Source organism: Puma concolor, chromosome D4, assembly GCF_028749965.1.
Source record: "Puma concolor isolate L17-30 chromosome D4, mPumCon1.1.hap2, whole genome shotgun sequence".
Classification (NCBI taxonomy): Eukaryota; Metazoa; Chordata; class Mammalia; order Carnivora; family Felidae; genus Puma; species Puma concolor.
The window spans coordinates 61,274,986-61,302,937 of record NC_141679.1 but is presented as its reverse complement, the minus strand read 5'-3'; the positions used below and the strand labels follow the sequence as shown (position 1 = coordinate 61,302,937).

The 27,952-nt window shown below is 50.3% G+C and overlaps 1 protein-coding gene and 1 long non-coding RNA gene across 2 annotated transcripts in view; one reads left to right on the top strand and one right to left on the bottom strand.

The window, feature by feature from the left end:
* Positions 1–24,353, top strand: part of TBC1D2 (TBC1 domain family member 2) — a 55,483-nt gene extending 31,130 nt beyond the window's left edge. The window contains exons 6-13 of the mRNA XM_086683579.1: positions 1,900–2,292; positions 9,431–9,541; positions 14,715–14,902; positions 16,033–16,509; positions 20,391–20,511; positions 22,025–22,210; positions 22,973–23,094; positions 23,792–24,353. Coding sequence (XP_086539705.1) covers positions 1,900–2,292; positions 9,431–9,541; positions 14,715–14,902; positions 16,033–16,509; positions 20,391–20,511; positions 22,025–22,210; positions 22,973–23,094; positions 23,792–23,999 — 1,806 coding nt within the window. The 3' untranslated portion in view covers positions 24,000–24,353. The remainder of the gene's footprint in view (positions 1–1,899; positions 2,293–9,430; positions 9,542–14,714; positions 14,903–16,032; positions 16,510–20,390; positions 20,512–22,024; positions 22,211–22,972; positions 23,095–23,791) is intronic.
* Positions 3,580–5,386, bottom strand: LOC147574929 (uncharacterized). The gene is made up of 2 exons (XR_015242863.1): positions 5,348–5,386; positions 3,580–4,135 (listed from the first exon to the last, which is right to left on the bottom strand). It is a non-coding gene; the product is annotated as an uncharacterized LOC147574929 (long non-coding RNA).
* Positions 24,354–27,952: the final 3,599 nt, after the last annotated feature.

Here is a 27,952-nt window from a genome sequence, read left to right as displayed (position 1 = left end):
CAGAGCCTGAGAAGCTAATTCATTCCAAACATTCCGATTTGGTTTGCAACCACCTCCCCACCCACCTTCCAGCCACACCCAACGATGCCCACAGCCCCACACGGGCTCTTTCCTTCCTGTGGGCCTTTGCTTGAGCTGTTGACTCAGCAAGTGTGGAAAGCCCTTCCGACCCTCATCTCCTACTTGCTGCTTGGCCGTCTCTGGCCCTTCTTATTTTTCACGAATGAGTTCAAACTGTTCTGCCTTTCTGTAGAATATACTGGTCTTTCCCCACCTCCACCCCAGGCAAAAGTCCTTGCTGTCTGCTCTGTATCCCCACAAACACCCTTGCTTCCCTCTTGTAGTAAATCACTGCATTACAGTGTTTCACCTTCACTCCCACCAGCCTTGGTGGTTCTTGACCAATCCCCCTCTAAGCCCCAGCACCCACCCCAGGGCCTGGCACTGAGTAGGGCTTCATAAAGTTTGGATGGAGGGAGGGAAGGGAGAGAACCAGAAGAGAGACAGTCCACAGTTCTGAGGTTTCAGAAGATGCGTGCTAATTTGATCTCGCCATTAATTTCTCATATGAAGCCATGGTTTGGTGCAGTTCGCTTCCAAAATGGAATTGTTCTCAGCAGTAATCCTATCCAGCTGATTCATCTAGTTAAATACTTTGGCATGGATACAGGTAACTGGTCTCTGGAAACCATGTTTTTCCAGATGAGACTGGCATAGAGCATAGCAACGGCCCCAAACCCCTCCCCTGCCTACCAGGCTCTGAGGTTCACATGGGACTGGCCACTGGGCCTCCTGGCTTCGGATATTCTGATCCTGGTCTTAAATGAATCCATATCCTAGCTTTGGGGCAGCACAGGTCCTGGGGAGATTGGGGGCTTGAAGATGTGGGGAGCCAAGCAGACCTTGAGTTTCATTCTGAGTCCAGTGCCCCTTCACGGGATCAATAGAGGTCTTTGCTTCTGAGCTCTCTCAGGCTTTCTTGCACCAGCCCTCCAGGCATTGCTTGGTGGCCTAAGAGGCCGGGCACAGTGGACTGAATGAGGCTCTCTGTGTGGTTTAGTGTGAGGATTGCCCATGTGTTTCCTCCCCAGTGCTTTCCCAGCTCCATTGGTAGTGACTACTGTTTGCTGTATTCAGGATTCTGAGGCCTCAGTGAGGCTTAGCAGGAAGGAATAGGGAGATTAATTAGTAAGGTCTGCCTGGGAGCGAGAGAGAGAAGTGCTGGCCTGTCACTTTGCTGCCGCCCCTGCCTTCATTACTGACCAAGTGCAGACTTAGGATTTGGGATGAAACTGCAGCCTACTCTGCAGGACATCCGTTTTCTCACTTCTGAAATGGACTTGTATTAATTAGTCAGGGCACAGGCTCGGCTGCTGTAACAGAGAAGCCTCAGACCACTATGGCCTAAAACAGTTTGGAAGTTTATTTCTCTCCTGTCTTCTCACAGAAGAATCCAGAGAGGGAAGTGAGCAATCCTGAGCTGGTAGGGCAACTGCCGTCCTCAACATCCACCATCCGCTTATGAGCCCAAGGTGGCTGCTCTAGCTCTTGCCATTTCCCAGCCAGAAGAAAGGGCACCCAGACCAGGGGAGCACATGGGTAGTGGTTTCAAAGGCAGGACCCACAAGCCACCCACCTAATTTCTTAAATCGCGCTTAGGCGGAACAGATGCTAGGCTACACTTAGCCATAAGCCTGGCTACGAACATAGCCTTTAGCTGGGGAACCATGTGTCTGGGTAAAACTTTCTTGGACAGAAAAAGAGAAAATGAGGTGGCCGAGAGGATGATGCTAGCCACCGCCCGGGGCTGTTAGGAGAACCGGGGGTAGCCAGTGCCGAGTCTCTGGCACCTCATGGGCCTTCCCCGAGTTCACAGAGTGCTTCCCTTCCCCCACCCAGGAGCTGGTGAGGATCCTGCACAAGGCGCTAGAGGCTGCCCAGCAGGAGAAGAGGGCGTCCAGTGCGTACCTGGCGGCCGAGGACAAGGACCGGCTGGAGCTGGTGCGGCACCAAGTGCGGCAGATCGCAGAGCTGGGCAGGCGGCTGGAGGCCCTGGAGCGGGAGCGGGAGAGCCTGGCACAGACAGCAAGCCTGCAGGAACAGCAGGTGCGGGAGCTGCAGCAGCACGTGCAGCTGCTCATGGACAAGAACCAGGCCAGACAGCAGGTCATCTGCAAGCTCTCTGAGCAGGTCACCCAGACCTTCATGCGCCCGCCTCCCCAGCCCTCTGTGCCCTCAGGGACTGCCGACAGAGACGTCCTGAGCCAGCAGGAGAAGATGGAGCACCTGAAGGTAGGGGCCCCTCCCCCCAGGCCCTGGGCCCTCTGGGAGGGCACTGTTCGCAACCCTGAGGGTTTCCTAGATAGAGCAGGGATAGCCCTCAATACTGGAATATTCGTGTTTGAAATAGATCTTGGTGGAAATATTGCTGTTTCTTTCTTAACCAGAAGGCCCTGTGCAATTTGACCTCTTCCTGATATCCCAGGCTGGAAAGGGAAGGGATCTCGAGATTATCATTAGCGATGGAAGAGCACAAGATGAGGTCAGAACTCCTGAGTGCCAGGGCAGCTAAGTGCCACGGTGACGCCCTCAGAAGCCCCCAAGGTGCCTGGTGGCCTCCCCCGGCACACAGTAGGTGTGTGTAATGTGTGGCTGGCTGTGACTTGCTCATAACGATGGCAGTACTCGCTGCTCCTCTGTGAGACTGTCTGTTGTGTGGCGGCCACTATCCCAAGTGCCCTGCTTGCGTCACCTCACCTGATGCTCTATCAGCCCTGTGAGGCTGTCACTCTGCCCCCCACCGCGTGCACGAAGGCTGAGGCTGAGAAGGGGCCCCGTGCTGAGGAGGTGTGAACATGGAACTCTCTGACTAGTGTCTGTTCTGCTGCCTTCTGGTCTCTTTGGGCCTTTCAGCTATTGCCACCCTTCCTGCCTTCCTTACCCAGGCTTGTGGCTCCCACAGAGACCCACTGTGGCGCAGGGAGCAGGAACTTGATTTTAGGTGTGATGCCTGCCGTGGACTGCGGTGTCCTCTCCAGGACATGGTGACAGGAGCTGCCAGACCTCCCAGGGGCCTGAGGCTGGGGATCGGCGCTCATAGCCCCCACTGTCCTTAAAGGCAGCTGTATAACCGGGGCCAGTCCTGCCCCACACCCGCCACACACAGCCACACGTGTATAACTGTGGGGGCTCCTATGCCATGGGACCGAAGCACTGCTACTGGAAGAGGGAAAACAGAAGGAAAAAAGAAAAATCCAGAAGCTTTTGCAAGACCAGTGGGCAGTGGTACAGTGGTCCCTGCCCCAGCTCTGAAGTCAGGCAAACCTGTGTTTGGATCCAGGCTCTGCCTCTTACTAGCTATGTGACCTTGACCTTGGGTAGGTCCCCTCACCTCCCTAAAAAATGGCCTAACTGTTCTTACTCACATGGTTGATGGCAGGGTAAAGGAAGATAACATGAAACCCAGATTCCCTTCCAGTTTCCTTCAGCATGAACAAACCACATAACCAGTCTCTGAATCTTTTTCCTTTAAGACCAGAGATTCTTTTGAGTTCAGAATGAAAACAAAATCTTTTCAAATGCAGATGGACTGAAGTTGTTAGAATGCTCTCAGGGCTGGGAAATTGTTTCCATCAGATTGCTTCCCTACCCTCTTAGCTTTGTTGATTGTTTCCTTTGCAGTGTAGAAGCTTTTTATTTTGATGAGGTCCCAGTAGTTCATTTTTGCTTTTAATTCCCTTGCCTTTGGAGATGTGTCAAGTAAGAAATTGCTGCAGCTGAGGTCAGAGAGGTTTTTTCCTGCTTTCTCCTCTAGGGTTTTGATGGTTTCCTGTCTCACATTCAGGTCCTTTATTCATTTTGTTTATTTTTGTGAATGGTGTAAGAAAGTGGTCTAGTTTCATTCTTCTGCATGTTGCTGTCCAGTTCTCCCAGCACCATTTGTTAAAGAGATTGTCTTTTTTCCATTGGATATTCTTTCCTGCTTTGTCAAAGATTAGTTGGCCATACTTTTGTGGGTCCAATTCTGGAGTCTCTATTCTATTCCATTGGCCTATATGTCTGTTTTTGTGCCAATACCATGCTGTCTTGATTACAGCTTTGTAGTAGAGGCTGAAGTCTGGGATTGTAAAGGCAACTGACGGAATGGGAAAAGATATTTGCAAATGATATCTCAGACAAAGGGCTAGTATCCAAAATCTATAAAGAACTCACCAAACTCCACACCCGAAAAACAAATAATCCAGTGAAGAAATAGGCAGAAAACATGAATAGACACTTCTCTAAAGAAGACATCCAGATGGCCAACAGGCACATGAAAAGATGCTTAACGTCACTCCTCATCAGGGAAATACAAATCAAAACCACACTCAGATATCACCTCACACCAGTCAGAGTGGCCAAAATGAACAAATCAGGAGACTATAGATGCTGGCGAGGATGTGGAGAAATGGGAACCCTCTTGCACTGTTGGTGGGAATGCAAACTGGTGCAGCCTCTCTGGAAGACAGTGTGGAGGTTCCTCAAAAAATTTAAAATAGATCTACCCTATGACCCAGCAATAGCAGTGCTAGGAATTTACCCAAGGGATACAGGAGTACTGATGCCTAGGGGCACTTGTACCCCAATGTTTATAGCAACACTTTCAACAATAGCCAAATTATTGAAAGAGCCTAAATGTCCATCAACTGATGAATGGATAAAGAAATTGTGGTTTATATACACAATAGAATACTACGTGGCAATGAGAAAGAATGAAATATGGCCCTTTGTAGCAAATGTGGATGGAACTGGAGAGTGTTATGCTAAGTGAAATAAGTCAGGCAGAGAAAGACATACCATATGTTTTCACTCTTATGTGGATCCTGAGAAACTTAACAGAACACCATGGATGGGGGAGGGGGAAGAAAAAAAAAAGTTAGAGAGGGAGGGAGCCAAACCATAAGAGACTCTTAAAAACTGAGAACAAACTGAGGGTTGATGGGGGGTGGGAGAGAGGGGAGGATGGGTGATGGGCATTGAGGAGGGCACCTGTTGGGATGAGCACTGGGTGTTGTATGGAAACCAATTTGACAATAAATTCATATTAAAAAAAAAGATTGCTTCCCTACCCTCCTCCACCCTGCTAAGAGTCTTCTCTGTGCCCATCTTGCAGGGATCTACAGTTGAAGACCCTATAAAGCAGCTCCAGGGTCAGAGAAATAGATCCGTTGGGTGTCTCTAGACTGCCCCCGAGAGTTGACTGGAAGCGTGGACTCACCTAAGAGACTGAGAATGCCCCTGGATTTGCATGTTCAGGAATTTATCAGTGAGCCCAGATATGGGGAGATTCACAATCAACCAACTGTACCTTGTAGCTGATCCTCAGAGGCCCAGCATTTGTGCTAGAAAGAATTGCAAGTTCTAGAATTCCTCATTTGTTAGCCTTTAACGTGTCTGATCTAGAAAAAAATAGAACACTCATCAAAAATCCACTGTCTTTCAGTCTGGGGACAGAGCATGTTCACTTGCTTGCCATGTGACATGCAACTTTAACAAAGTGCCCCCTTGTTGAAGGTGTCAATTTGAGAACAGAATCATCAACCTCTTGAGTAGCAGAGCTGGGAGATGCAGAGATCTAGTCTGCCCCCTCATTTTCTGCCAGGGACGGCTGACCCCTGGACAGGGGAAAGGACCGGCCCACACAACCCAAGCAGCAGGTTTGGGCTAGACCCCAGGTCTCCCCACACCCGACCCACTGTCTTCCCCACTAGCACAAGGGCTAGTCCATGCAGCATTTCCCAGAGAAAATTCCCAGGCTCCTGATCCCTGTGAAGGCAAACAGGCAGACTCTCTTCTTCCTGTCCCCTTTCTCCAGTTGTGTTTTCCTCCTTTGCTTATTGGCGACTGTCGTGTGGCATTCTCTTCTCTGAGCTCTCTCTTTTTCCTCCCTACAGTTCTGAGCCAAGAAGAACACTCAAGGTAGGGCGACAAGCCGAATGGGAAGGTGCTGCCCAGAGGCCACCCCACTGCCGCTCCAAGGGTGCGCACTCCCACCCTCCCTGACTGGGCTGGAGGCAGGCTGCCCCACGCAACATGTCCAAAGCCTTGGAGAGGCCAGTGAGCATCTTCTGGGCCTGGACTGAGGAAAGAGGGACGGTGCCAGGAGGCAGAAAGGTGGTGGTGCACTTTCACCCAGCAGTAGTTTTCGATTCCTGCTGAACACACCTGGTGAACACACCTGGATTTGGATCCCGCCTCTCTTGTGTTCTAGCCCATGACGAGGAGGACTTACCCTCTCTGTACTGTTTCCTCGTCTGTAAAATGGGAACAATAGTACTTTAGTACCCATCCCACAGCATTGTGCGGATAAATTACACGCAGTGACGTGTGTATGGGAAACGGGTCTGGCCATAGTAGGGACTCGGGCAATGACTGGTAGCTCTATTCCTCCCGTGCCTGGAAGCTTGTTGTATTCTCCCAGAAGCTTGTTGTATTCTCCCAGGCATTTGGGAAGAAGGCACAAGAGCAGCGGTGGGAAGTGTCTCAGAACGCAGGAGGAAGGCAGTGGGTGAGAGCCTGGATAAGGAGGTGACGCCTGCTTTGTATTCACCACTTGGCCCACCATCCTCAGCCTTTGCAGCACTGACTCCCAGCAGTGCCTGAGGCAGCACTGTTACTCTGACTTCCAGATGAGGGGATGAGGCACTTGTGCTGGGGCTCAGCGGTGGAGGCAGGGTTTATATCCAGGCAGCACGGCCCCAGAGTCCACCCCCTGACCACCAGGCAACGCCGGCACTCGGCAACGCCTGCATCTTTGATGTGTTGTGATTAAACTTGAGCCGGAGAGGTCAGACAAGCCTATGCACGCTCAGCCAGACTACTGATCCCAACCCTTGAAGGATGGACTAGAGTTTTGGCGTCCGGGTGGATCGCAGCGGGGACAGAGCATAGGGAATGTCTAGGCAGTAAGTGCAGTGCTTGGACTTGGCTTTCGAATCCGAATCCGACAGCCCTGGGCTCAGTCACACCCTGTCTAGTACAGCTGTGTGACCTCAGGCAACGGGCTTGTCCTTTTCAGAGCCTCTGAGACTTTCAGGACCACTGGAGGGATTGAATGGGATGGTGTGCTCAGTGCGGGGTGGAGGCAGGGGGTGATGATGGTGCAGGGAGCCCACACAGCCTCTGTGTTCATAAGTCTACCAAATCTCCGGACACCAAAACGGAAGAATATCGCAGGCAGCGAGAGCGGCCCTGGAGAATTCTGATGTTCATAGGAGGTTGGTCCTCATGCTGCAAACATGCAGATTCGCACCAAGCTCACTGCCCCTCCACATAAGGATAAGGAAATGGGGGTCATGGAGAGGAAGCAGGTGGACACTTGTGCAAAACAGCAGCTGGTACCCCCTGAGAAAAGGGAGCCCAGAGTTTGCTGTAGGACAGACACAGTTGGAGTGTAGGAGGAAGTACAGGCTGGGGAGTTGGAACTACCTGGGTCCAGGCCAGGCAGAGAGAACAGAAGCAAACTCAGCCTGAGTACACACAGCCTTGCAGCCCTGGACACAGTTGGGGGGGGAGGGGGGGCGGGGAGGGTGCGAAAGCAGGCGTGTCTGGGGTTAGAGACCCCACGAAGAGCCAGAGAGCCCCAGCTGAGTGGTGACAAGCCAAGGGATGCAGTCAGCCTGGGACTTTGATTTCCAGCTAAGGAGCCCTGGGAGTGTGTGGCCCTCCCGCTGTGTCAACCATCTAGGGAGAAGGCAGTAGAGCCTGGGTATGAATTGGAGCTTCTGGGCTGGGAAGGATCTTGGCCAGAATGCAGGCCCACCCAGGGAGGGTCAGGATGGCCTGTGAGCTGTGCACAAGTGACACACCCCTGCTAATGAGGTGCCACGGGCATCACAGGCGTGATGCTCTTAATTTCCAGATAAATCAGGGCCTATCCAAAGTCATGCCCGCAATAGTGTCTCTCACATTCACCTACAGCCCAGCACATTGCTAGAGTGGGAGCAAAAGGGGTTGAGTTTCAGCTAGTGAATGTCCTGGAATTGGTAGGTATAGCTGTGAGCGTGTGCTGGCCGTTGCTTCTGTAATGTCCATCCCAGCAGAATGAAGGTTGAGAGCCAGTGCTGTGTCTGCTCCTTTCTGAGGCTCAGGCTCCTGCTTGAACCTCCCCAGCACTTGGCCAGCTTCTCCTCGAATGCCGCAGCAGCATGATCATACTCTGTCACTGGACAGCTTGCAAAAGGAAAACTCTAGGCTCAGAGATGTGCATCACAGCATTATTCATAATCAAAAACAAACCAAAAACACTCAGGGCTCAAATAAAAAATAACAGGGATTATAACTATGTTATAATAAATTCACCCAACAGAATAGTCATCAGACATTAAGAATGATCGTTGGGAAGTTTATGTAGCAACATAGAAAAGTACAGTGGACCCTTGAACAACACGGGTTTGAACTGCATGGGTCCACTTACATGCAGAGTTTTTCTGATAAATACAGTATAGTAATGTAAATGTATTTTCTCTAGCTTACTTTATTGTAAGAATACGGTATATAATATACATGGCATATGAAATAGGTGCTCTTTATGTTATCAGTAAGACTTCAGTCAACAGCAAGTTATTAGCAGTTAAATTTGGAGGGAGTCAAAAGTTATACACAGATTTTTAACTATGCAGGGGGGTTGGTGCCCAAACCCCAGGGTTGTTGAAGGGTCAAAGTTACAAAGTGGTAACAAAGGGTTAAGTTACAAAGTGACTTAAATAAAAATTTTCCACCCAAAATTGTTCAGTATGATTGCAAATATATAACAACATATGTTTATTTTTAAAACAAACACTACTTGGATGTTTGTTTTGGTCTCTGTACTTTTTTTTTTTTAATTTTTTTAATCTTTATTTTTGAGAGAGAGAGAGACAAAGTGCAAGCGGGGGAGGAACAGAGAGAGGAAGACACAGAATCTGAAGCAGGCTCCCGGCTCTGAGCTGTCAGCACAGAGCCTGGTGCAGGGCTCGAACCCACTAACCGTGAGATCATGACCTGAGCTGAAGTCGGACGCTTAACTGACTGAGCCACCCAGGCACCCCTGGTCTCTGTATTTAATGTTATGAGACGTGTTACCTCACATAGTCTCCCAGCTGCCTAGTGGAATAGTTAGTATTTGCCCCTTTTACAGATGACAAAACAGAGGGTCACAGTTGTTCAGTGAAGCCTCGTATCCAGGAAGTCAGAGCCAAGATGTGAACTCCAGACTTGATGCTCTCTCTACTGTATCATGTTGGGATCAAGACTAGAGAAGGGGACTGTCTGTAATACTACTTCTCGAAGACTTTCTTTTCTGTTGTCGTTAGAAATTTCTAAAGGAAGGAAGTGTTGGCACCAACAGCTCATGCGGAGGGTGAGGATCAGGGAGATGGCAGTTCATCAGATGCTTTGCTCTCTTCTCCAGGATGACATAGAAGCATATCGGACCCAGAACCGCTTCCTAAACTCCGAGATCCACCAAGTCACAAAGATCTGGAGAAGGGTGGCTGAGAAGGAGAGGGCCCTCCTGATGAAGGTAAGAGGCAGAGTCCGTCTACATGCCCAGTCACCCTTCAGCCCCTTACCTTCTCAGCCCTGTATCGCTCTGTCCTTATCACCTGCCTGCCCTGCCTCTGGACTGTGCCATTTACAAACTGCCTTTCTGCCTCAGGCATCTGTGCTCTGATTGCTGCGTCTGATCACAGAAGTACAGAGGAAGGGACAGGCGGCCATTGTCATACCTCCCCTCCGGGTTAGAGTAACTGCCAGAATATTCAAAGGGCTGCCCCACTTCATTTTTCTCTTTTCCCCTTGTGGGAGCTAGAGCTTGAAGACTAGACATTCAAACACAACTGCATAGGTGAGGAAATTAGAAAGTGGCCATGCACACCCAGGGAAGGACTCAGAAAAGAGATGACCTCTCTTGGCCCAGAGACAGCCTATAACAGCCAAAAAACAAAAACAATTTTTTCTTAAATTGGGAGAATCTGATTCCACTACTACCACATTATTAGATTCAGATGTCTAGTTTTCAACATAATAATCACAAGGCGTACAAAGATATATAAAAGTATGGCCCATTCAAAGGAAAAACATAAATTAGTAGAAACTGCCCCTGACAAAGACCTGATGCTAGATAATACGAGACAAAGATTTTAAAACAGTTGTCTTAAAGATGTTCAGAGAACTAAGGGAAGATGTAGAGAGTCAAGAAAGCAATGTGTGAAGAAAACAGAAATATCAATAAAGAGATAGAACACGTACAAAGAAATCAAGAAGAAATTCTGGAATTGAAAAGAACAATACCCAAATGAAAAATCCACCAGAGGGATTCAGAGGTAGATTCAAGCAGGCAGAAGGAATCAGTGGACTTGAAAATAGGATAGTGAAAATTATTAAGTCTGAGAAACAGAAAGAAAAAAAGATGGAAGAAAAGTGGACAGAGCCTAAGTGATGTGTGAGACACCGTTAAGCAGACCAACATACCCATTATAGTAGGGGAGTCCCAGAAGGAGAAGAGAGAGAGAGAGGGGGGCAGAGAGAATATGTGAATAAAGGCTGAAAATTTCCCAAATTTGATGAAAGACATGAATAAAAATGTCCAAGAAGCTCAACAAACATCAAGTAAAATAAATTCAAAGAGATCTACACTGAGACACATCACTATCAATCTTTTGAATGCCAAATACAAAGCGACTGCTTGCAAGCAGAAAGAGAAGTAACTCATCACATACAAGGAATCCTCAAGAAGATTATGAGCAGATTTCTCATCAGAAACCTTGGAGGCCAAAATGCTAAAAACAAAGACAAACAAAAAGCAAAGCAAAAGAATTTGTATCTGGCAAAGCCTTCTTCCAAAAATGAGGGAGAAATTCAGAGAAACAAAAGTTGAGAAACTTCATTCCCACTAGATCTGCCCACAAGAAGTGCTTGCACAGTCCTGCGGGGTGCAATGGAGGTACACTAGGCAGTAACTCAGAGGTGTTTGAAGGTATACAAATCTCAGTAGAGGTAAATACATGGGCAATTATAAAACCTAGTATTATGGTAAAAATGGTTTATAATTCCACTTTTGTTTTCTATATGATTTAAGAGACTAATACATTTTTTAATGATTAATCTAAAAGCTAGTATTATTACAACTTTGGTTTATAATTCCACATTTTGTTTTCCACCTAATTTTGCATTTAAAAGAATCATTACGTTATGTTTTGGGGCTCACGATGTATAAAGATGTAATTTTGTGACATCAACAACCAAAAGGGTAGGGATGGAACTATAAAGGAACAGAGTTTCTGCATGTTATTGAAGTTAAGCTGATATAAATTCAAATTAGAATGTTATAACTTTAGAATTTTAAATTAATCCCCATGGTAACCACAAAGAAAGAAGCTATAGAATATACACAAAAGGAAACAGAACAGGAATTTAAACATTTCACCACAAAAAAACACAATGCAGGAAACAAGGGACAAAAATGGTATAAGTCAGCAAATAAATAGCAAAAGGACAGACATCCCTTATCAATAATTACTTTAAATGTAAATGGGTTAAACTCTCCAATTAAAAGAGTTTGACAAAATGGATAAAAAAAAAAAGATCCAACTATATACTGTGTACAGGAGACTCGCTTTATATTCAGAGACACAAATAGATTGAAAATGAAAGGTTGGAAAAAGATATTCCATGAAATAATAACCAACAGAGAGCAGGGTGGCTTTGCTAATATCAGACTGGAGTGACTTTAAAGTTTTTAAAGTTACGAGAGACCAAGAAAGACATTATATGTTAATAAAAGGTTCAAGACAGTGAGAAGATACAGCAATTATAAACATTTATATACCTGATAACAGACCAGCAAACTATAGGAACCAAAAATGACAGAACTGAAGGAAGAAATAGATAATTCTACAATAATAGTTGTAAACTTTAGTACCCCACTCTCAGTAATGGGTAAAATAACCAGACAGATGATAAGTAAGGAACTCGTGGCCTTGAACAACACAATACACCAACTAGATCTAACAGGTATAACACAGAATACTCTACCCAGCGACAACAGCACACGCATTCTCCTCATTTTCCAGGACAAACCATATGTTAGGCCACAAATTATATCTCAGTAGATTTAAAGAGACAGGTATCTTCTCCAACTGGAATGGGATGAAGCTAGAAACCAAAAACCAAAGTCAAACTGGAAAATTCACAAACTTGTAGAAATTAAGCAACATACTTTGAAACAATGAATCAAAGAAGAAATTACAAGGAAAATTCGAAAATACTTAAAGGCAAATGAAAAAGAAGACATGTCAAAACTTATGGGGCACAGCAAAAGCCATGCTGAGGAAGAAATTTTTTTTTATGTTTATTTTTGAGAGCAAGAGAGACAGAGCATGAGCAGGGAGGGGCAGAGAGAGAGTGAGACAGAATCCAAAGCAGACTCCAGGCTCTGAGCTGAGGAGGGAATTTATAGCTATAAACACTTTCTTTAAAAAACAAGAAAGATCTCAAATCAACAGCCTAACTTTACAACTTGAGGAACTAGAAGAACTAAACCCAAGCTGGCTGATAGGAGAAAATAATAAAGATTAGAGCAGAAATAAATGAAATAGATAACAGAAAAGTAATAGAGAAAATCGATGAAACCAAAAGTGATTTTTTTGAAAAAATGAACAAAATTGACAAACCTTGAGCTAAGTGAACTAAGGAAAAAAAGAAAATTCAAAATCAGAAATGAAAGTGGGAACATTACTACTGATTTTACAGAAATAAAAAGGATTATAAGAGTACTATGAACAGAGGCGCCTGGGTGGCTCGGTTGGTTAAGCATGTGACTTCAGCTCAAGTCATGATTTCACAGCTCATGGGTTTGAGCCCCGCGCTAGGCTCTGTGCTGACAGCTCAGAGCTTGGAGCCTGCTTCGGATTCTGTGTCTTCCTCTCAGCTCCTCCCCCACTCATGCTCTCATGCTCGCTCTCTCTCTCTCTCTCTCAAAAATAAACATTAAAAAAATTTTTAATAAAAAAATAAAAATAAATTTTTAAAAAAGTACTGTGAACAGTTGTATACCAACAAATTGAATCACCAAATGAAATGGACAAATCCCTGGAAACATAAAGCCTACCAAGACTAAATCATGAAGAAATAGAAAACCTGAATGGCCTGTATAACTAGTAAGGAGACTGAGTTAGCAATCAGAAATCTCTCAACAAAGAAAAGCCCTGGACCTGATGGCTTTACTGATGGATTCTAATGAACATTTAAAGAACTAACAAAAGGCCTTCTAAGACTTTTCAAAGAGGGTGTGTGCAGACTAGTGAGGATCAAACACAATCAAGATGCAGTTGGGCACACAGGATTCTTTGGCATCCAAAGGAGGAAAGAAAGTCAGGGAGGACTTCCTGGTGGAGGTGCCTTCTTGAGCTGAGTCCTAAAAGTGAGTTGGTGTTATCCAAGCAAACAGTGGAGAAAGGCCTTCCAAGAAAACAGACAGCATGGTCAAGACCTATGGATTGAGAGGAAGGGGAAAGGTGAGAAAGGAGACGTGAGGCTGAAGGGGGGAAATGTTGGGACGTTCTCTGAGGAAACTGGCAGTTGTAGAAGGGTTTTGAGTGGGGCAGTCGGGGGGGGGCGGTGGTGGTGCTCAATCAGACTTATGTTTTGAGAAAGCCAGGGGCTCATTGGGCTTACAGAGGTGGGCTGGAGAGCAGGAGATTTGGGGGTCTCAGAAGTGCCTGAGAAGACTACTGGGAGGGGACTCGGGAAGCAGCCTTGCAGGCAGAGGGACATGGAAGTGGGAGCCGCCTGTGTTGGGGAGGAGGGCAGGCTCACCCGATGGCCTGGAGTTGGTGCTTAGCCAACGTTTGGAGACGGTAATCTGGGCAGAGGTGCAGCGGATGGGCACCCTTGGCCAGGAAGCTCCCACTCTGCCACCCCGGGATGAAACAGGAGCCAGGCTGGCCCCGAGGTCACAGCAATACTATGAGGCCGATTTTTCCTGTCCAGCTTACAGAGAAGGAAAATGGGCCTAGGAAAGTGACGAGACTTGTTCAGAACACTCAGTTTGTGTAAATAGAAATACAAAAGTTCAAGACGGGCAGGGAGGGGCAGGGAGCGTGCAGCAAGGCCACCGATGGGAGAGAATGATACGTAGCAGGAATGGAAGGAGCCAGTGTTGTGGCAGCAGGAGGCCCAAGGGCAGTGTCCGGAGCCTCATGGCCATCTCCTGGGTGCTGCTCAGTAATACCACCTTCAGAGAACTGCTCTAGGCTAGGTGCCCTGAGAGGGACTTTACACACATCAGCTCATGTAATCCTCACCAGAATCCATATGATTTCCATTGGTTAAATGAACAAGCTAGGGCACAGAGCGGTTAAGTAACTTGCCATAGCTCACCCAGCCAGCAGTGGCCGAACCAGGATGGGACTTCAGGCTATGCAAGAACCTGCACTGCCCCTCCCCACCTTTCCTCTCTTTCTTCTGAATCCAGCCCAGCCCTGGGCCTGGCTCTCTTGCCTGAAGCCTTCACTGCCTTGCTATAAACCCTTGGGTTTGGGGCCCATCTCCTTTCCCTTATACGATGGGCTGGGGGGTGGGGAGGGGATGCAAGATGAGATGGGAGAAGAGCTTTGCTGCCTGTAGCTGCTCAGGCCTCTAGGGTGGCCCAAGCCCAACCAGGTGGCCTGACAGCCCCACCCCTCCCTCCACAGTGTGCCTACCTCCAAGCCAAGAACTGCCAGGTAGAGAGCAAGTACCTGGCGGGGCTGCGGAGGCTGCAGGAGACCATGGGGAGCGAGGCCAATGACTGCTCAGAGCTGCTGAGGCAGCTCATCCAGGAGGCACTGCAGTGGGAGGCCAGGGAGGCCTCGGCAGAAGGCGTGGAGCTGAGCCCTATCAGGTGAGCCCCGCAGGCAGCAAGGGCAGGTCTTGGTCTGCCTGATCTGGGGAGCCCCAGCTGCTCTGCTGCTGGTTCCTGCTGACCGTGTACGAGCACTGTGCATCCCTTACTTTCTCGTATCTTCAGGTATTGAGCATGTGGTTGCGATGAGCCCCCTCTTACGGTTGAGGTGGCGTCACTTACACTTACACCTCAGCTGTAAGACGAGGTGGTGTAGGCTCAGAGGAGGCAGCCCCTTCCCCAAGGCCATGCAGCATATTAGTGCAGCTGACCTGGGTCTGCCTCTGAAGCTCTGTTTTCTCCACTTCTCCGGGCTCCCAGAGATACTTTGGTCAGAGAGGGGAGGAGGAGAGACAAGCCAGCTGCCTTCCCCAAGCAAAGCCCTTGCTGAGCCCAGTGGACATGGGCAGTTAAATATAACAAAAGGGGCTGTGGCTGGGGTCCAAAGACCCCCGAGGCTGGGAGGCTCGGTGGAAAGAGCCCAGGCTTTGGAGCCACGCCTGGCAGTGTCACCATGTGACCTTGGACAAGTCACTTTACCTTTCTGGGCCACATAGACAGCCTCCATCAGATGTGGGCTAAGATTGCTGCTTTGCAGGATCAGTAGGACCAAATGAGACCGCACATGCAGAGCACACAGGGCAAATAAATGTTAGATCAATGAAAAGCTATGTGGAATGGATCCCCAGCTCACCCGTCTTGCTTGTCAGTGATGCTGTCTGTTCCCCATCCATCCTTGGGCTTACTGTCTTGTGGGAGTGGGATTCTATATCATCAGTGCAGGACTCCTTGAGCCTAAGGCCTCATGGGGTAAGAAGAGGGTTCTTTATATCTGCACAGAATCCACTTATTATGCACTTACTATGTCCCAGACACTGTCTAGGCCCCCAGCATTTTACAACAGGGGATGTCAATGTCAATGGGTCTCCATGGGGCAGAGCAGGAATTATACCCCTTGTACAGATGAGCAAACTGAAGTTCGGAGAACTGAAGTCACCTGCCCAAAGCTGCATGGCTAACCCGCAGTGAAGCCCCGGCAAGAACCTTGCCTGGGGTCCAGCCCCTGCCCACTGCCCCTTCTCCGGGGAAGGACTCTGCAAGGTGTTGCTAATGTGCATTTTTGCTGGCAGCGAGTATGACGAGTATGGCTTCCTGACGGTGCCCAACTACGAGATGGAAGACCTGAAGCTGCTGGCCAAGATCCAGGCACTAGAGGTGCACTCCCACCACCTGCTGGCCCATGAGGCTGTGGAGCGGCCGCTACGGGAGCGTTGGGCTGCCCTGGGTGATCTCACGCCCTCGGTCGAGCTCAAGCAGCTGCTGCGGGCAGGTGTGCCCCGAGAGCACCGGCCGCGTGTCTGGAGGTGGCTGGTCCACCTCCGCGTCCAGCACCTGTGGAGCCCCGGCCGCTACCAGGAGCTGCTGAGCCGGGGTCAGGCTCACGAACACCCTGCAGCCCGCCAAATTGAGCTGGACCTGAACCGCACCTTCCCCAACAACAAGCACTTCACCTGCCCCGCCTCCAGCTACCCCGACAAGCTACGCCGGGTGCTGCTGGCCTTCTCCTGGCAAAACCCCACAATCGGCTACTGCCAGGGCCTCAACAGGTGAGCATCATGGCTCTAGTGAGGGCACAGCCCTTGTTCTCTAGAGCACCTCTCTGTCTCTTTGGAGTCTCCCAGGAACATGGAGAGGGGAGCCCAGGAGGCTTGATTCCCACTGTACAGATGAGGACAATATGGACATGTTCAAGATGGGGACAAGGACAGGTTCAAGACCACGGTAGCTCCTCATGCCGTGCTCTCTGCTTTGATCCGTGCTCAGGGTGGGGCCACCCATGTAGAAAGCATCGCGAATGGTCTCCTGGGATTTTGTAGTGTGCACAGCTCAGCTCACACATTGCAGAACTGTGGGTCAAGGCTCATTTGCCTCAGACAAAATCCATTCAGACCCAAGAGAAAGAGAATTTGTAAATGTTACAGGGAAGCTCCTAACAACCAGGAAAAGAAAAGAGAGGACGAGACCCCATGGTCATTAGAAACCGCGGCATCTCCTGTCTCTAGCAGGGCCACAGCACCACACAACCCCAGGGGTGCCAATCGCGCCATAGTCCATGGGGCCAGGTCCCGACACTGTGCAGCACCACACCCTACTCTTCTGCAGCCTTTACGGGGCCTCACAGTCTCTGGACTCTCTTGCTTTCAGCAGACCAGCCTTGGTCCATCATTCTTTGGACATTTAAGGCCCATTGAGGCTGTTCAGAACGGAGAACTCAGTCCCTGAGTCTGGAGCTTTGTCAGCATGTCATCCCACTTGGCAATACCCTCTTGCAATACCCTCTTGCCGCAGGCCTAAATTCCCAAAGGAAAGAATGCAGCCGGGCCAGCCTGGAGTCGGTTCTGCTTCTGGTGCAACAGCAGGAGATAAGGGATTGGGGGTGGAGGGGGGGGTGCTGACTGGTAGGGCTGCCCCCTTCAGGACTGTGGAGGACTCTCATGGATGCCCTTAGCTATCCCGATAGAGGTTATGTAATCTCAGATATTTCCCAAAGCAAGTTTTGACTCTATTTATTTTTAAAGTTTTTTTTTTAAGGTTTATTTTTGAGAGACAGAGAGAGAGTGTGAGTGGGGGAGGGGCACAGAGAGGGGGACAGAGGATTCGAAGTGGGCTTTGCACTGACAGCAGAGAGTCCAATGTGGGGCTGGCACTCACAAACTGTGAGATCACGACCTGAGCCAAAGTTAAAAACTCAATGGACGGAGCCACACAGGCACCCCTTTGACTCAATTTAATTTAAACACGCATACACTGGAGCAAAATTTACATAAGACCTTCTGGTGTTTTTTTCAAAAGAGGTGGTGTGTGACATTTCTTTAACACAGAATAAACAGTCACAGCGTCCCTACTCAAATTTGAATGGTTCCTAAGGGTAGATATTTTTGATACTTGATTTCCAGCCTAAATTGGGTGAAATTGAGCATATATATATGTTCAGTTACTGGGAATTCAGAGTTAAACCACATCACAGCTAATCTGCACTGAAGGGGTGGGGGAAATCCTATAGTGGGAAGGATCTTGAGATAAACCTAGAAGGAAAGAAACTGTTCCCTGTGTGGATGGAGGCAGCACAAAGGCTGTGGAGGGGTATGTAGGAATAACAGATGGAGAAGGAGGTGACACCCAAGAATATTTCTTTAACTCTTTCTTTGAATACTTTTTTTTCTCACTGATAGTTAGTGTTTAGGCACACATCCATATTATTGCTTAAAATCGAAAGTTATTTGTAATGGGAAGAGCCCCTTTCATACGTGGAGAGTGCGGCCCTTAAACCCCACCTTGCAAGCCCCTTTCACTTGTCTGACTGCCACCATCTAGTGGCAACTGATAGAACTGCATGCATGGTGTCAAAAGAGGACACACCCTCTTCTATGCAACAAATCAACCTGTTTAGAGGGTGACAGGTATCATGGTAATAATACACTGCAGATTTAGGGCAAAAACGTTAAAGCTATTTCCCTTTAGGACATAAATGGAGTGCTTTAAAAGTAGCTGTTTCCCACATCACCATGCTACTTCCTTTGCAGACCCACTTGAGCCTGAAGGCCTTAAGTCGGAGTCTGGTTGTAGCCCTGAGCACTTGGTGGGCCCTAATTGGCACCAACATCCTCTCATTACTGACCTTTTAATGTGTAGAGAGATCTAAGCTGGTGCCAGCAGCCAGCTCCTGGACTGAGCATGTCCTGAGGCTCCAGTGGAATGGGGTAGGGTGGAGAGAACACCAACCAGGCTGGGACTTTGGGAGCCACTCTACCACCAGCTGACTATGTGACCCTGAGCAAGTCATTTCTCCTTTCCAGGACTTGGGTCTTCCCATCTCTGCAATAAGTGTATCTAGACCCAGGATGACCAGTAGGAAGCATCTGTCTAGAGCCTTCTCTGGTGAGAGTTTCTGAGGCAGCCTCCAGAGTCAGTGGGAAAGAGAACAATGATGAATTAGTTATGTCTGCCCTGGGCATAGACAAAGGGAATGTTGTCATGATTGATTAGTTATGTCTGCTCTGGGCATAGACTAAAGAGTGGTGGCCAGTGTTTCACACGTTTGCTATCCCTGAACTAAATGACCTCAGAAGGCACCCCTTCCCCAGCTCTGAGAGGGCAGAGCTTCCTATTTCCAAAAAGACCTTTGACTCTTCTCTTCATCCACTCAGCTTAGACTCAGGAGGATTTGTACAGATGGTTTAGCCAGAGTGAAAAGAAATTCCTTCCCAATCTATTGGGGAGAGAAAAGGGGTTTCTTTTTTCTTTTGAGAATTGACCTTATTTCTCTAAACAATATGAACCTCAGAAGAGGTTGGAGGTCATGAATCCAATCTTGTAAGAGCTCAGAGAAGGATAAATAGGTAGACAATGAAATGTGTTTTTTAAGCCCATCAAGTGTGTGAGGTTTCATGATGCTGTAAGGTGGCATCTCCCTAAGGGTGTTCAGTGGGTGCACTGTACAAAAGGGGCTCCACAGCCCCAATGGACAGTCCTGGGCTAGGGTCACATGGGGTTTTGTCACTGCAGAATTTCTAAGAGGCTTTTACTAAGATGTTGTATATCATTGGCCTCTAAAAAGGGGCTAGAGTATGCAGCATTTCCCAAACATCTTTGAATTTGGGACCTTGTGTTCACCTAGCATCTTGAGAGACCATTGCATCTTGGAAAATGTATTCCTGGATTGGCCCTGGGTGAGCCCTGCCAGGAAGGATGGGAGAGGTAGAGAAAACAATACTTCTTCCAGGCTGACATCCCTGCTCAGCACTGTGGACTTTTTCCTTTCTTCCCATGATCTCATTAGAGCTTCATGGTAACTTTCGGGGGAGGGGAAGCAAATGAGAGAAAGAATTTTGTGTAATGAGCACCTGCTATATGCCAGACGGTTAGCAAGACACTGTAATTCTGTCTTCTTGCTCAAAATGCCTCACAGCCCTAGGAGGTAGAAATTGTTAATCCCACTTTACAGATGATCAAAGTAAGGCTCAGAGAGGTTAGTTAGCACGCTTGCCAAGGTCTCAAAGCCTGTGGATATTAAGATAAGGATAACTAACATTCATAAAGTGCTCCACTACATGTCAGGTGCTATGCTGGGCATTCATCTCTTGTTAACATCATTCACCCTCGTAATAGTCCTGTGATTATTATGAAGAGGTTGAGGCTCAAAGAGGTTTAGGAACTTGCTTCCAGCAAGGAAGCAAGCAGCAGGTGCAGAATCACACCTAGGCAACAGGACTCCAGAGCCCCTCCCTAGAGACTCAGATCTCCCCATTGCTCTGGAAATCCCTGTGTAGTCCCCAAAAGCAAGTTCTTCTCACCCCAGGTGCCAGAACACTAGACTGGTTAGGGTTAGACACGACAACCCCCTGGGATCCGGGAAGCGACCTCTGCCACCCTCTGCCTGGCTGTGACTTCTGCACATCACCCTAGGCCTCCTTTCTTCCCCTTCCAGGCTAGCGGCCATTGCTCTGCTGGTCCTGGAGGAAGAGGAGTGTGCCTTCTGGTGCCTGGTGGCCATTGTGGAGACCATCATGCCAGCTGACTACTACAGCAAGACACTCACATCATCCCAGGTGAGCAGAGCAGGGGCAGACGGGACTTGGAGGCCACACAGGTTGGTGCTCCTTGAGTGGTTCCTTCAAGCCAGTGAATCAGAAAAATCAGGAACCTCTCAGACCTCCATTTCTCCCTCTGTACAGGGGCCAGTAAGCCCTCCCTGGGACTCCTGGGAGGCTCTGGTGAGGTGATGGCCTTTAGAGTTGTTGGGGCCCTGCCCACGGGACAGACTTGTTATTCCAGTGGTGACACGATGTCACTAGGAATGGTTAGTCTGTCTTTTTCTTTCTTTCTTTCTTTCTTTCTTTCTTTCTTTCTTTCTTTCCTTCCTTCCTTCCTTCCTTCCTTCCTTCCTTCCTTCCTTCCTTCCTTCCTTCCTTCCTCCCTCCTTCCCTCCCTCCCTCCCTCCTTCCCTCCCTCCCTCCCTCCTTCCCTCCCTTCCTCCCTTCCTCCCTTCCTCCCTCCCTTCCTTCTTTCTTGAAGTCCCCTTCAAGCTCTCTGCTTTGCCATCCCTGGCATATTGCTCTCAGCCCCCTGCTCATGGTCACAAGATGGCTGTACCCTCGTGGTCACAAGACAGCCGCACCACCTCTGGCACTGAAGCCATGGTCCAGCTCTAGAAGAAGCAGAGGGTGGAAGGCAAGGGCTGTCTCCCCTACAAACAGCTCCCGCCCAGCAGTTGCTGGTTATACCTTATTGGTCAGAACTCTATCACAAGGCACCGCTTGCCGCAAGGCAGGCTGGGAAATGTTCCATATTTTATTTTCATGTTTTAACACCTCCGAAATCAAGGTGTGTTGTGTAACCAGTGTGCTGTGGTGGGGTTGTTGGAGGGTTTCTCTCTCTCTCTCTCTCTCTGTATAGAAAATTTCAAATGCAAAAACCTCACTTTGCTCCACTATCTCATGAAATGTAAAAGTTAAAAAAGAAAAGAAAAGAAAAGAAAATTTCGAATGTACAACAAATAGAGAAAATAGTATATGAACCTCCGTGTATCTATGACCTAGTTTGAATAATTATCAACACAGGCACCCACGTGCTGTTCCGTCTCTACTCCCACCCATCCCTGGTGAGACAAATCCCAGACGTCACATCCTTTGATCTAGGAGTCCTTCAGGTTCAGTGGCTCCTTAGGCTCAGTGAGTTACCTGAGGTCTGGAGCTGGACGCACCGAGCACCTTGTGTGTCAGACTTCAAATGGATGTAGCGTTGAGGCCAATACAAGCCTGAACTGCTTGGCCTCAGGTTCAGGAGGGCTTCAGGTTTACTGGCCAAGAACATAGCCCACAGAGACCTCCGTGTCAAAGCCCAGCGCTCCAGCTCGGAAGACTGCCTGCCTGTGCTGGGAGCAGCAGAGTGGTGTGCCGCGTGCCCGTCTCCTGGCCACGGAGGGCTCCGGCCCGTCCAGGCACTCGCGCCTCCGGGCCGGTGGGGGGTGACTCCACGACTGTGTGTGGACTGGCTCTCTAGGGAGGGCGGCGGCCCCTTCCCTAGGGTGGCGGCCAACGAGCCCTGTCTCCCGGCTCCCAGGTGGACCAGCGGGTGCTCCAGGACCTACTTTCGGAGAAGCTGCCCAGGCTGATGGCTCACCTGGCGCAGCACCGCGTGGATCTCTCCTTCATCACCTTCAACTGGTTCCTCGTGGTCTTTGCAGACAGTCTCATCAGCAACATCCTTCTCCGGGTCTGGGACGCCTTCCTGTATGAGGGCATCAAGGTGGGGCGCTGCCAGGGGTGAGCAGGACAGTCCCGAGCAAGGCCCTCTTGGGCTCAGTTCTGCCCCCGGAGAATGGGAAGACGGTGCTCCCCTGTCAGGGCTGTTGAGGACCCCTCGTGGGAGCATGGCTTTGTAAACTAAAGTGTTTTGCACACGTGAGGAGAAGAGAAGTTGGGGGGATTTCCTTTCCCGAGGGAGGAGGCACGACCATGATCCGGGAGGCCCATCCCTATTCCATCCACTGCCCATCCAGTCATGTGGGTCCTCCCTTCTCTCCCCCCATATTTGGGTGTGGTCCCAGCTTTGCCCCTCACCTTTCTAGGAGACCCTAGGCAGGCCCTCCCCACGCCCCACCCCAGTGTCCCCATGCTGGTTGATGACATACCACACTGCAGATTACAGAGCACCTTTGGATCTGTTAGTCCAGTCAATTCCTGCTGATGCCCCATGTAGAGACAGTATCACCCCCCTCAGGTCCAACAGGGTAGCAGCTCACCCAGGGTCCCGGGACAAGTCAGGACAGAGCCAGGACTCCGTCTCCGTCCCCGTCCCCGGATTCTAAGCTGTGCTCTCTCCCCTTGGGGTCTCCAGTCTGCCCACCCCCTTTGGCCTCCCTGCACACATGTTGCCTCCAGGCTTTCAACCCTGAAGCCTGTCCTGGGAGCCCCACACTGTCTGGGTATGTGGGTTCTCCTCCCCCTGGGGATTACCTGCCCCCCCCCCCCCCCGTGCCCCACCTGAGCCCCCCCGCTTTGCCCCCAGGTGGTATTCCGCTATGCCTTGGCCATTTTCAAGTACAACGAGGAGGAGATCCTGAGGCTGCATGATGGCCTAGAGATCTACCAGTACCTGCGCTTCTTCACCAAGACCATTTGCAACAGCCAGTGAGAACCCTTTTCTGCCCCCACCCCTGCCGGTCCAGCAGTCCTCCCACCCTCACATGCCCCCAGGACACGTAGCAGAGGGTATGCTGGTGTTTGCTGAGTGCCGATTCGTTAGGGCTGCTGATGCTCCCTTACGGCTTAGAAATCTTTAGGGACGGTCCACTGCCTCAGGCGTCTGTCTGCCCCTTAACATGGCATTCAAAGCCTCCATGCAATTTCACTTCCTTCCCACCTTTTCCTGCCCCTAATACTTGCCATGCCCTACAATCCTGCCAAACAGAATTATTTGAGTTCCTAGGACAACAGCCACCTCCGGGCTTTTTGGTCTTGCAGTTTCTTCTGCTTAGAATGCCTTCCTGCTACCTGCACCACCACCACATTTGCCTGGCCAACTTCTATTCATTCTTCAAAATTCAGCTCACATGTCACCTCTTCCAAGAAGCCTTCCTTGACCAACCTTTCCTTACTGGGTTAGAGCTCCCATAGTCCTAAGCTTTCTCCTGCCTCAGTACACATCACTCTGGGTGGAAGTTGGCTTCTTATTCACTGTTTCCTTCCTGGAAGGTGAGCTCCCTGCAGGCGGGGGCCAGGGCCTCAGCCACGTGGACAGAATGAATGCCAGGGTGCCTGGGAAGGCCGGGTGAATGTAGGCCCAGTGGGGCGCTGGGCTCTGGGCTGACTGTGCTCTCCCCCACAGGAAGCTGATGAACATCGCCTTCAACGACATGAACCCTTTTCCTATGAAACAGCTGCGGCAGCTGCGGACGGCCCACCGGGAGCGGCTGGAGCCTGAGCTGCGTGAGCTGGAGCGGCTGAAGGCCGAGTACCTGGAGACCCGGAACTCACAAGCCCCAGCGGTGCCGGAGGACTGCGCCAGTGAGGACGAGGTGGAGGGCGAGGCCTGACTTGGCCACCTGCCCTCCCCAAAGCCCTTTTTCCCTCTTGGCTGGCAGGCCCCCAGGAGGATGGATGGCCATGGAGTGGTGGTCCAGCCCGTGAGCCCCATCACCACGTCGTGCTGGGCAAGTCCCTTCCCCTCTCTGGGCCTCGGTCTCCCCAACAGAACATTGTCTGCTGGGAAGCCTTTGGTTGGGTCATCCCCTCATGAGCACATACCCAGGGATGCCAGCCCTTTCTTGCTTCTTCCACAGAGCACTTTAGCACATAGACGAGCAAGAATGCTGTCTTCTAGGGTAACCTTGAACATTCCTTAAATTTTATCTATATAAAACAATATAAACATTAGAATTAATTGACAAGCTTTGGAAGCTTAATGATTCCCAGTAACCGACTTCCTGGCTGGGCCCAGGTCTCCAGGGTGTCCCATCACTAGGGCCTACCCGGCGTGGGACATCCGTGGATTCTGTTTCCTTGGATGTCTCTGCAGGGCCAGCCCCCCTCCTGGGTCCCTGAGGAGCTAGAGTCCTATGCATGCAGGGTGTGTCTTCCTGGGTGACAGTGCCTCCCCAGTGTTGGTTAGGCGTCTGTCCCAGGCCCAGCTCCCATCTACCAAGGCCTTTTTCCTGAGCCCTGCACCTGTGGTCTCCTCTCCATTCACAGCCCGTTTGGGGGGAAGAGGTTCCCAGGGAAAACCCCTGCCTGTACCAAAAGGAACTTGGTGTGGGTGTTGGGCAGAGAACCCTGGGTCAGGCACCCAACGGCTGGCTTCCCTCTACCAACTTCACAGGCCCAGGCAAGAAGAGTCACCTCTTCTCTGAAAAATGGGTGGCTGGAGGGTGAGGAAGAGGTGTTGAGAGGGACATAGGTATAGCCTGTCACCAAGTCAGGGCTGTCTCTTCTGGCACCCACTGCATGCAGGAACTCAGTTTCAGTTTTTCTGGGTTCTTCCGGGCCCTTCCTCAGCAGTCCGCCACCTCCCCCATTCCCCTCTAGGCAGGGAGTCAAGGCTGTATAAGTGATTTGGGCAGCTCATTTCTCAACAAACCCTTCACTGTGTCAGTACAGGCTCAAGCTGGGCAGTCTCTGGCAGGAAGGAGTGGGGGTGGGGGGGCCGGTGTGTGGTTCTCCAGCAGGAAACTTCCAGCTCTGATCAGAGGTTCCTGTCACTGGGGACCTGGAACCGGCCTGCTCACCCACAAGTGTGAACTTAGAGGGACTGGTGCACCAGGCACCCAGTTCACCCACACCGTGTACACAGCTCTGGGGAAGAGGCACTCAGAGTTCTTTCCTCCCACATGACATGGGCTACTAGCTGACCCCAGGGCCCCGGGTTTCCCATTAACACTCCACATAGTGTCTTGATAACCTTCCTCATTTTTGCTGAACTTTTACCTCTGCTGAGATCCTTTCACCACCAAAGGGCATCTGTGAGGCGTGATGGTGGCCGGCGGGGGTCCTAGCTGCACCCCCAACAGGCTGGGTGCTCTACCCTTTAAGGGCTATCACTGGGGAGACAAGGGGTCTAGCCTCTCAGAGCTCCCAGGAGATGAGCTGGTGCCTGGCAAGAGTAAAGCACCACCAGCAGCAGGGAGTTACCTTTTTATAGAAAAACTACCCAGAGGGCTTCAAAAAGGCCCAAGGCTCCAGGAAAGGCCCAGCTGGTCCTTCAGCTCCAGCCCTGAAATTCAAATTCCCTCCCCAGCCGGGGAGGTGGGGGGGGGGGGGGGGGGGACAATACCTGATCAGACAGGGGCTGTCTGATAAATGGCAAACCCCTTTCCCTTCTTCCCTTCCTATCTCTCCCCTGCTTCCTCTGCCTCTTTGCTCTCCCTCCCCTCTCCTCCCTCCTCCCTCCTCTTCCCCCCCTCCTTCTGCCTGTTCTCACCCTTCTTCCTTTGTCCCCTCTTCTCCCTTCCTCCTCTCCCCTCCCCACCCCCAGGCAGAGAAGCTCTGCTCAGAGCTGAGCACCACACCTTGCCCCTCCTGGGCTGGGGGAAGGCAGGTGCTTTGCCATTGACCCAGCACTGTAACCTCTGGTTTACACCACAGAATCACCTAAGCAGCTTTTAAAGAATATTGGTGCCAGGCCGACACAGCCTTTTGTGGGGCCTGGGCGTTCTGATACACCAGGAGGGTTGGAGATCACAGGACCGACTCTGGTCCGGCCTCCTCCAGCCCTAAAATGAGATGCTGGAGCCAGGAATGAGAACTGCCTGTCCTGGAGCATTGCTCACCCCAGGCCAAACTCAGTTTAGGAATGAGGAGATGAAGCCTCAGAGGAGTTAACTAACTTGCCCAAAGTCACACAGCTGCTAAGTGTTAAGTCATGCTCAAGCCTTAGAGGTGCTAACTGTAAGACTAAGGAGGGTTAGTTCCAGCTCACCTCAATGTCCCTGGAGCCTAGAACACAGAAGGATTCATTGGAAAGAGGGGGCCTGGCCTATAGCTCCCTGAGTGATGTAGGGCCCTGTGGGATAGCTCCAGGCAAAGGAAGATGGAAGGAAGAACCTTCCACCTGACAGGGAGGCTCTAACAGGGACTGGTGGAGATGGGGGTGTGTGGGGGGTGTGACACCTCGAGAAGGGCTGTGGCTGCTGCTGCTGCTGTCTTCCCTCCCTCCCCCTTCTTCCTAAAGAGCGTTTGGGGCCCACCCCTGGTGTCAGATTCCTGGCCTCGCACCACAGCTGTCGCCCCCCCCCCCATCCCCAGGGGCTGCTACCTTCTAGGGCTGGAGGATCTGATCCCTCACAGCCCCACCTTCCTACCCCAGGGGATGGGACCTCTCCACTCAAAGCAGACACTAGGCCCCAAGCATTGTGTAGAGGAGGGGACAGGAGTTACTCAGGGAACCTCCCTGGAGCAATATCGCCAAGAATAAAGGGTCTCCTCAAAGGAGAAGGAAGGGCCTGGAGGGCTGTTTGGAAGACTCCCCCCACATCCACCCCAAAGTGGGAGATGTACACTGACTTCTGCAGAACACCTGCACTCCAGGCTACTATCCCCCACACTTGGAACCTCACCTCTCAGGCACTGCTATTCGTTCCTTCATTTTTTTTTTTTTTTTTTTTTTTTAAGAAAAAGGTTTGTTGGTTTGGTTTGGTTTTGTTTAGAGAGAGAGTGAGTGCCGGCACAAGCAAGGGAGGGATAGAGAGGGGTAGGGAAAGAATCCCAAGCAGTTTTTCCCTCCATGCTGCCATCGCAGAATCCCGACGCAGGGCTCAAACTCACAAACGGTGAGATCATGACCCAAGCAGAAATCAAGAGTCAGACACTTAACCAACTGAATCACCCAGGTGCCCCTGTTCCCTCATTCTTAGTTCAATCTCCCAGGGCACGAGCCATATTGCCCAGAAAGCTCCAGGCAGGGCAGGTAGATGAAGAATTTGCCATCCTTCCTCACAAATAGTCTGGTCCTGCACAAGGCATTTACCCAACACAGTAGATTAAACAAAGCTGGCCATGCTGACATATAGGGAAGGAAGGGGGCATTGGTCTCCTGGCTATCCCAATCAACAGTAAGGCCCAATGTAAGGTGCTGGCAGATGGGCCCAACTTTGAAGCCAAACCTACTGTGTAGTTTTCTAACTAGGGGCCCCTGGGCAGGCTACCCTTGCTCTGGCCTCAGTTTCCCCATGTGTGCAATTCAGAAGATGATCAAGGGTTAGCCTTCCTCAAATGGACCAATGCTGGGGGGGGGGGAAGGAGCAGGAGAATGAGGACACCACCACCACCACCCCCTCCCCCTGCCCCCCCCCACCCCCCCCCACACACACAGGTGCACACACATGCAGCATCCCCAGAAAGGATCCCAGGTTGTGTCTGTTGCAGAGGCTTCCAATGACTTCCTATCAGTCCACATGCCCATGGCCCCCAGGGGTCGCTGTCAAACCAGCCTTTCCCAAACAGTCCCAGCCACCCATCATCATGGCACAGGATGGAGAGATGCAGGCACAAGGCC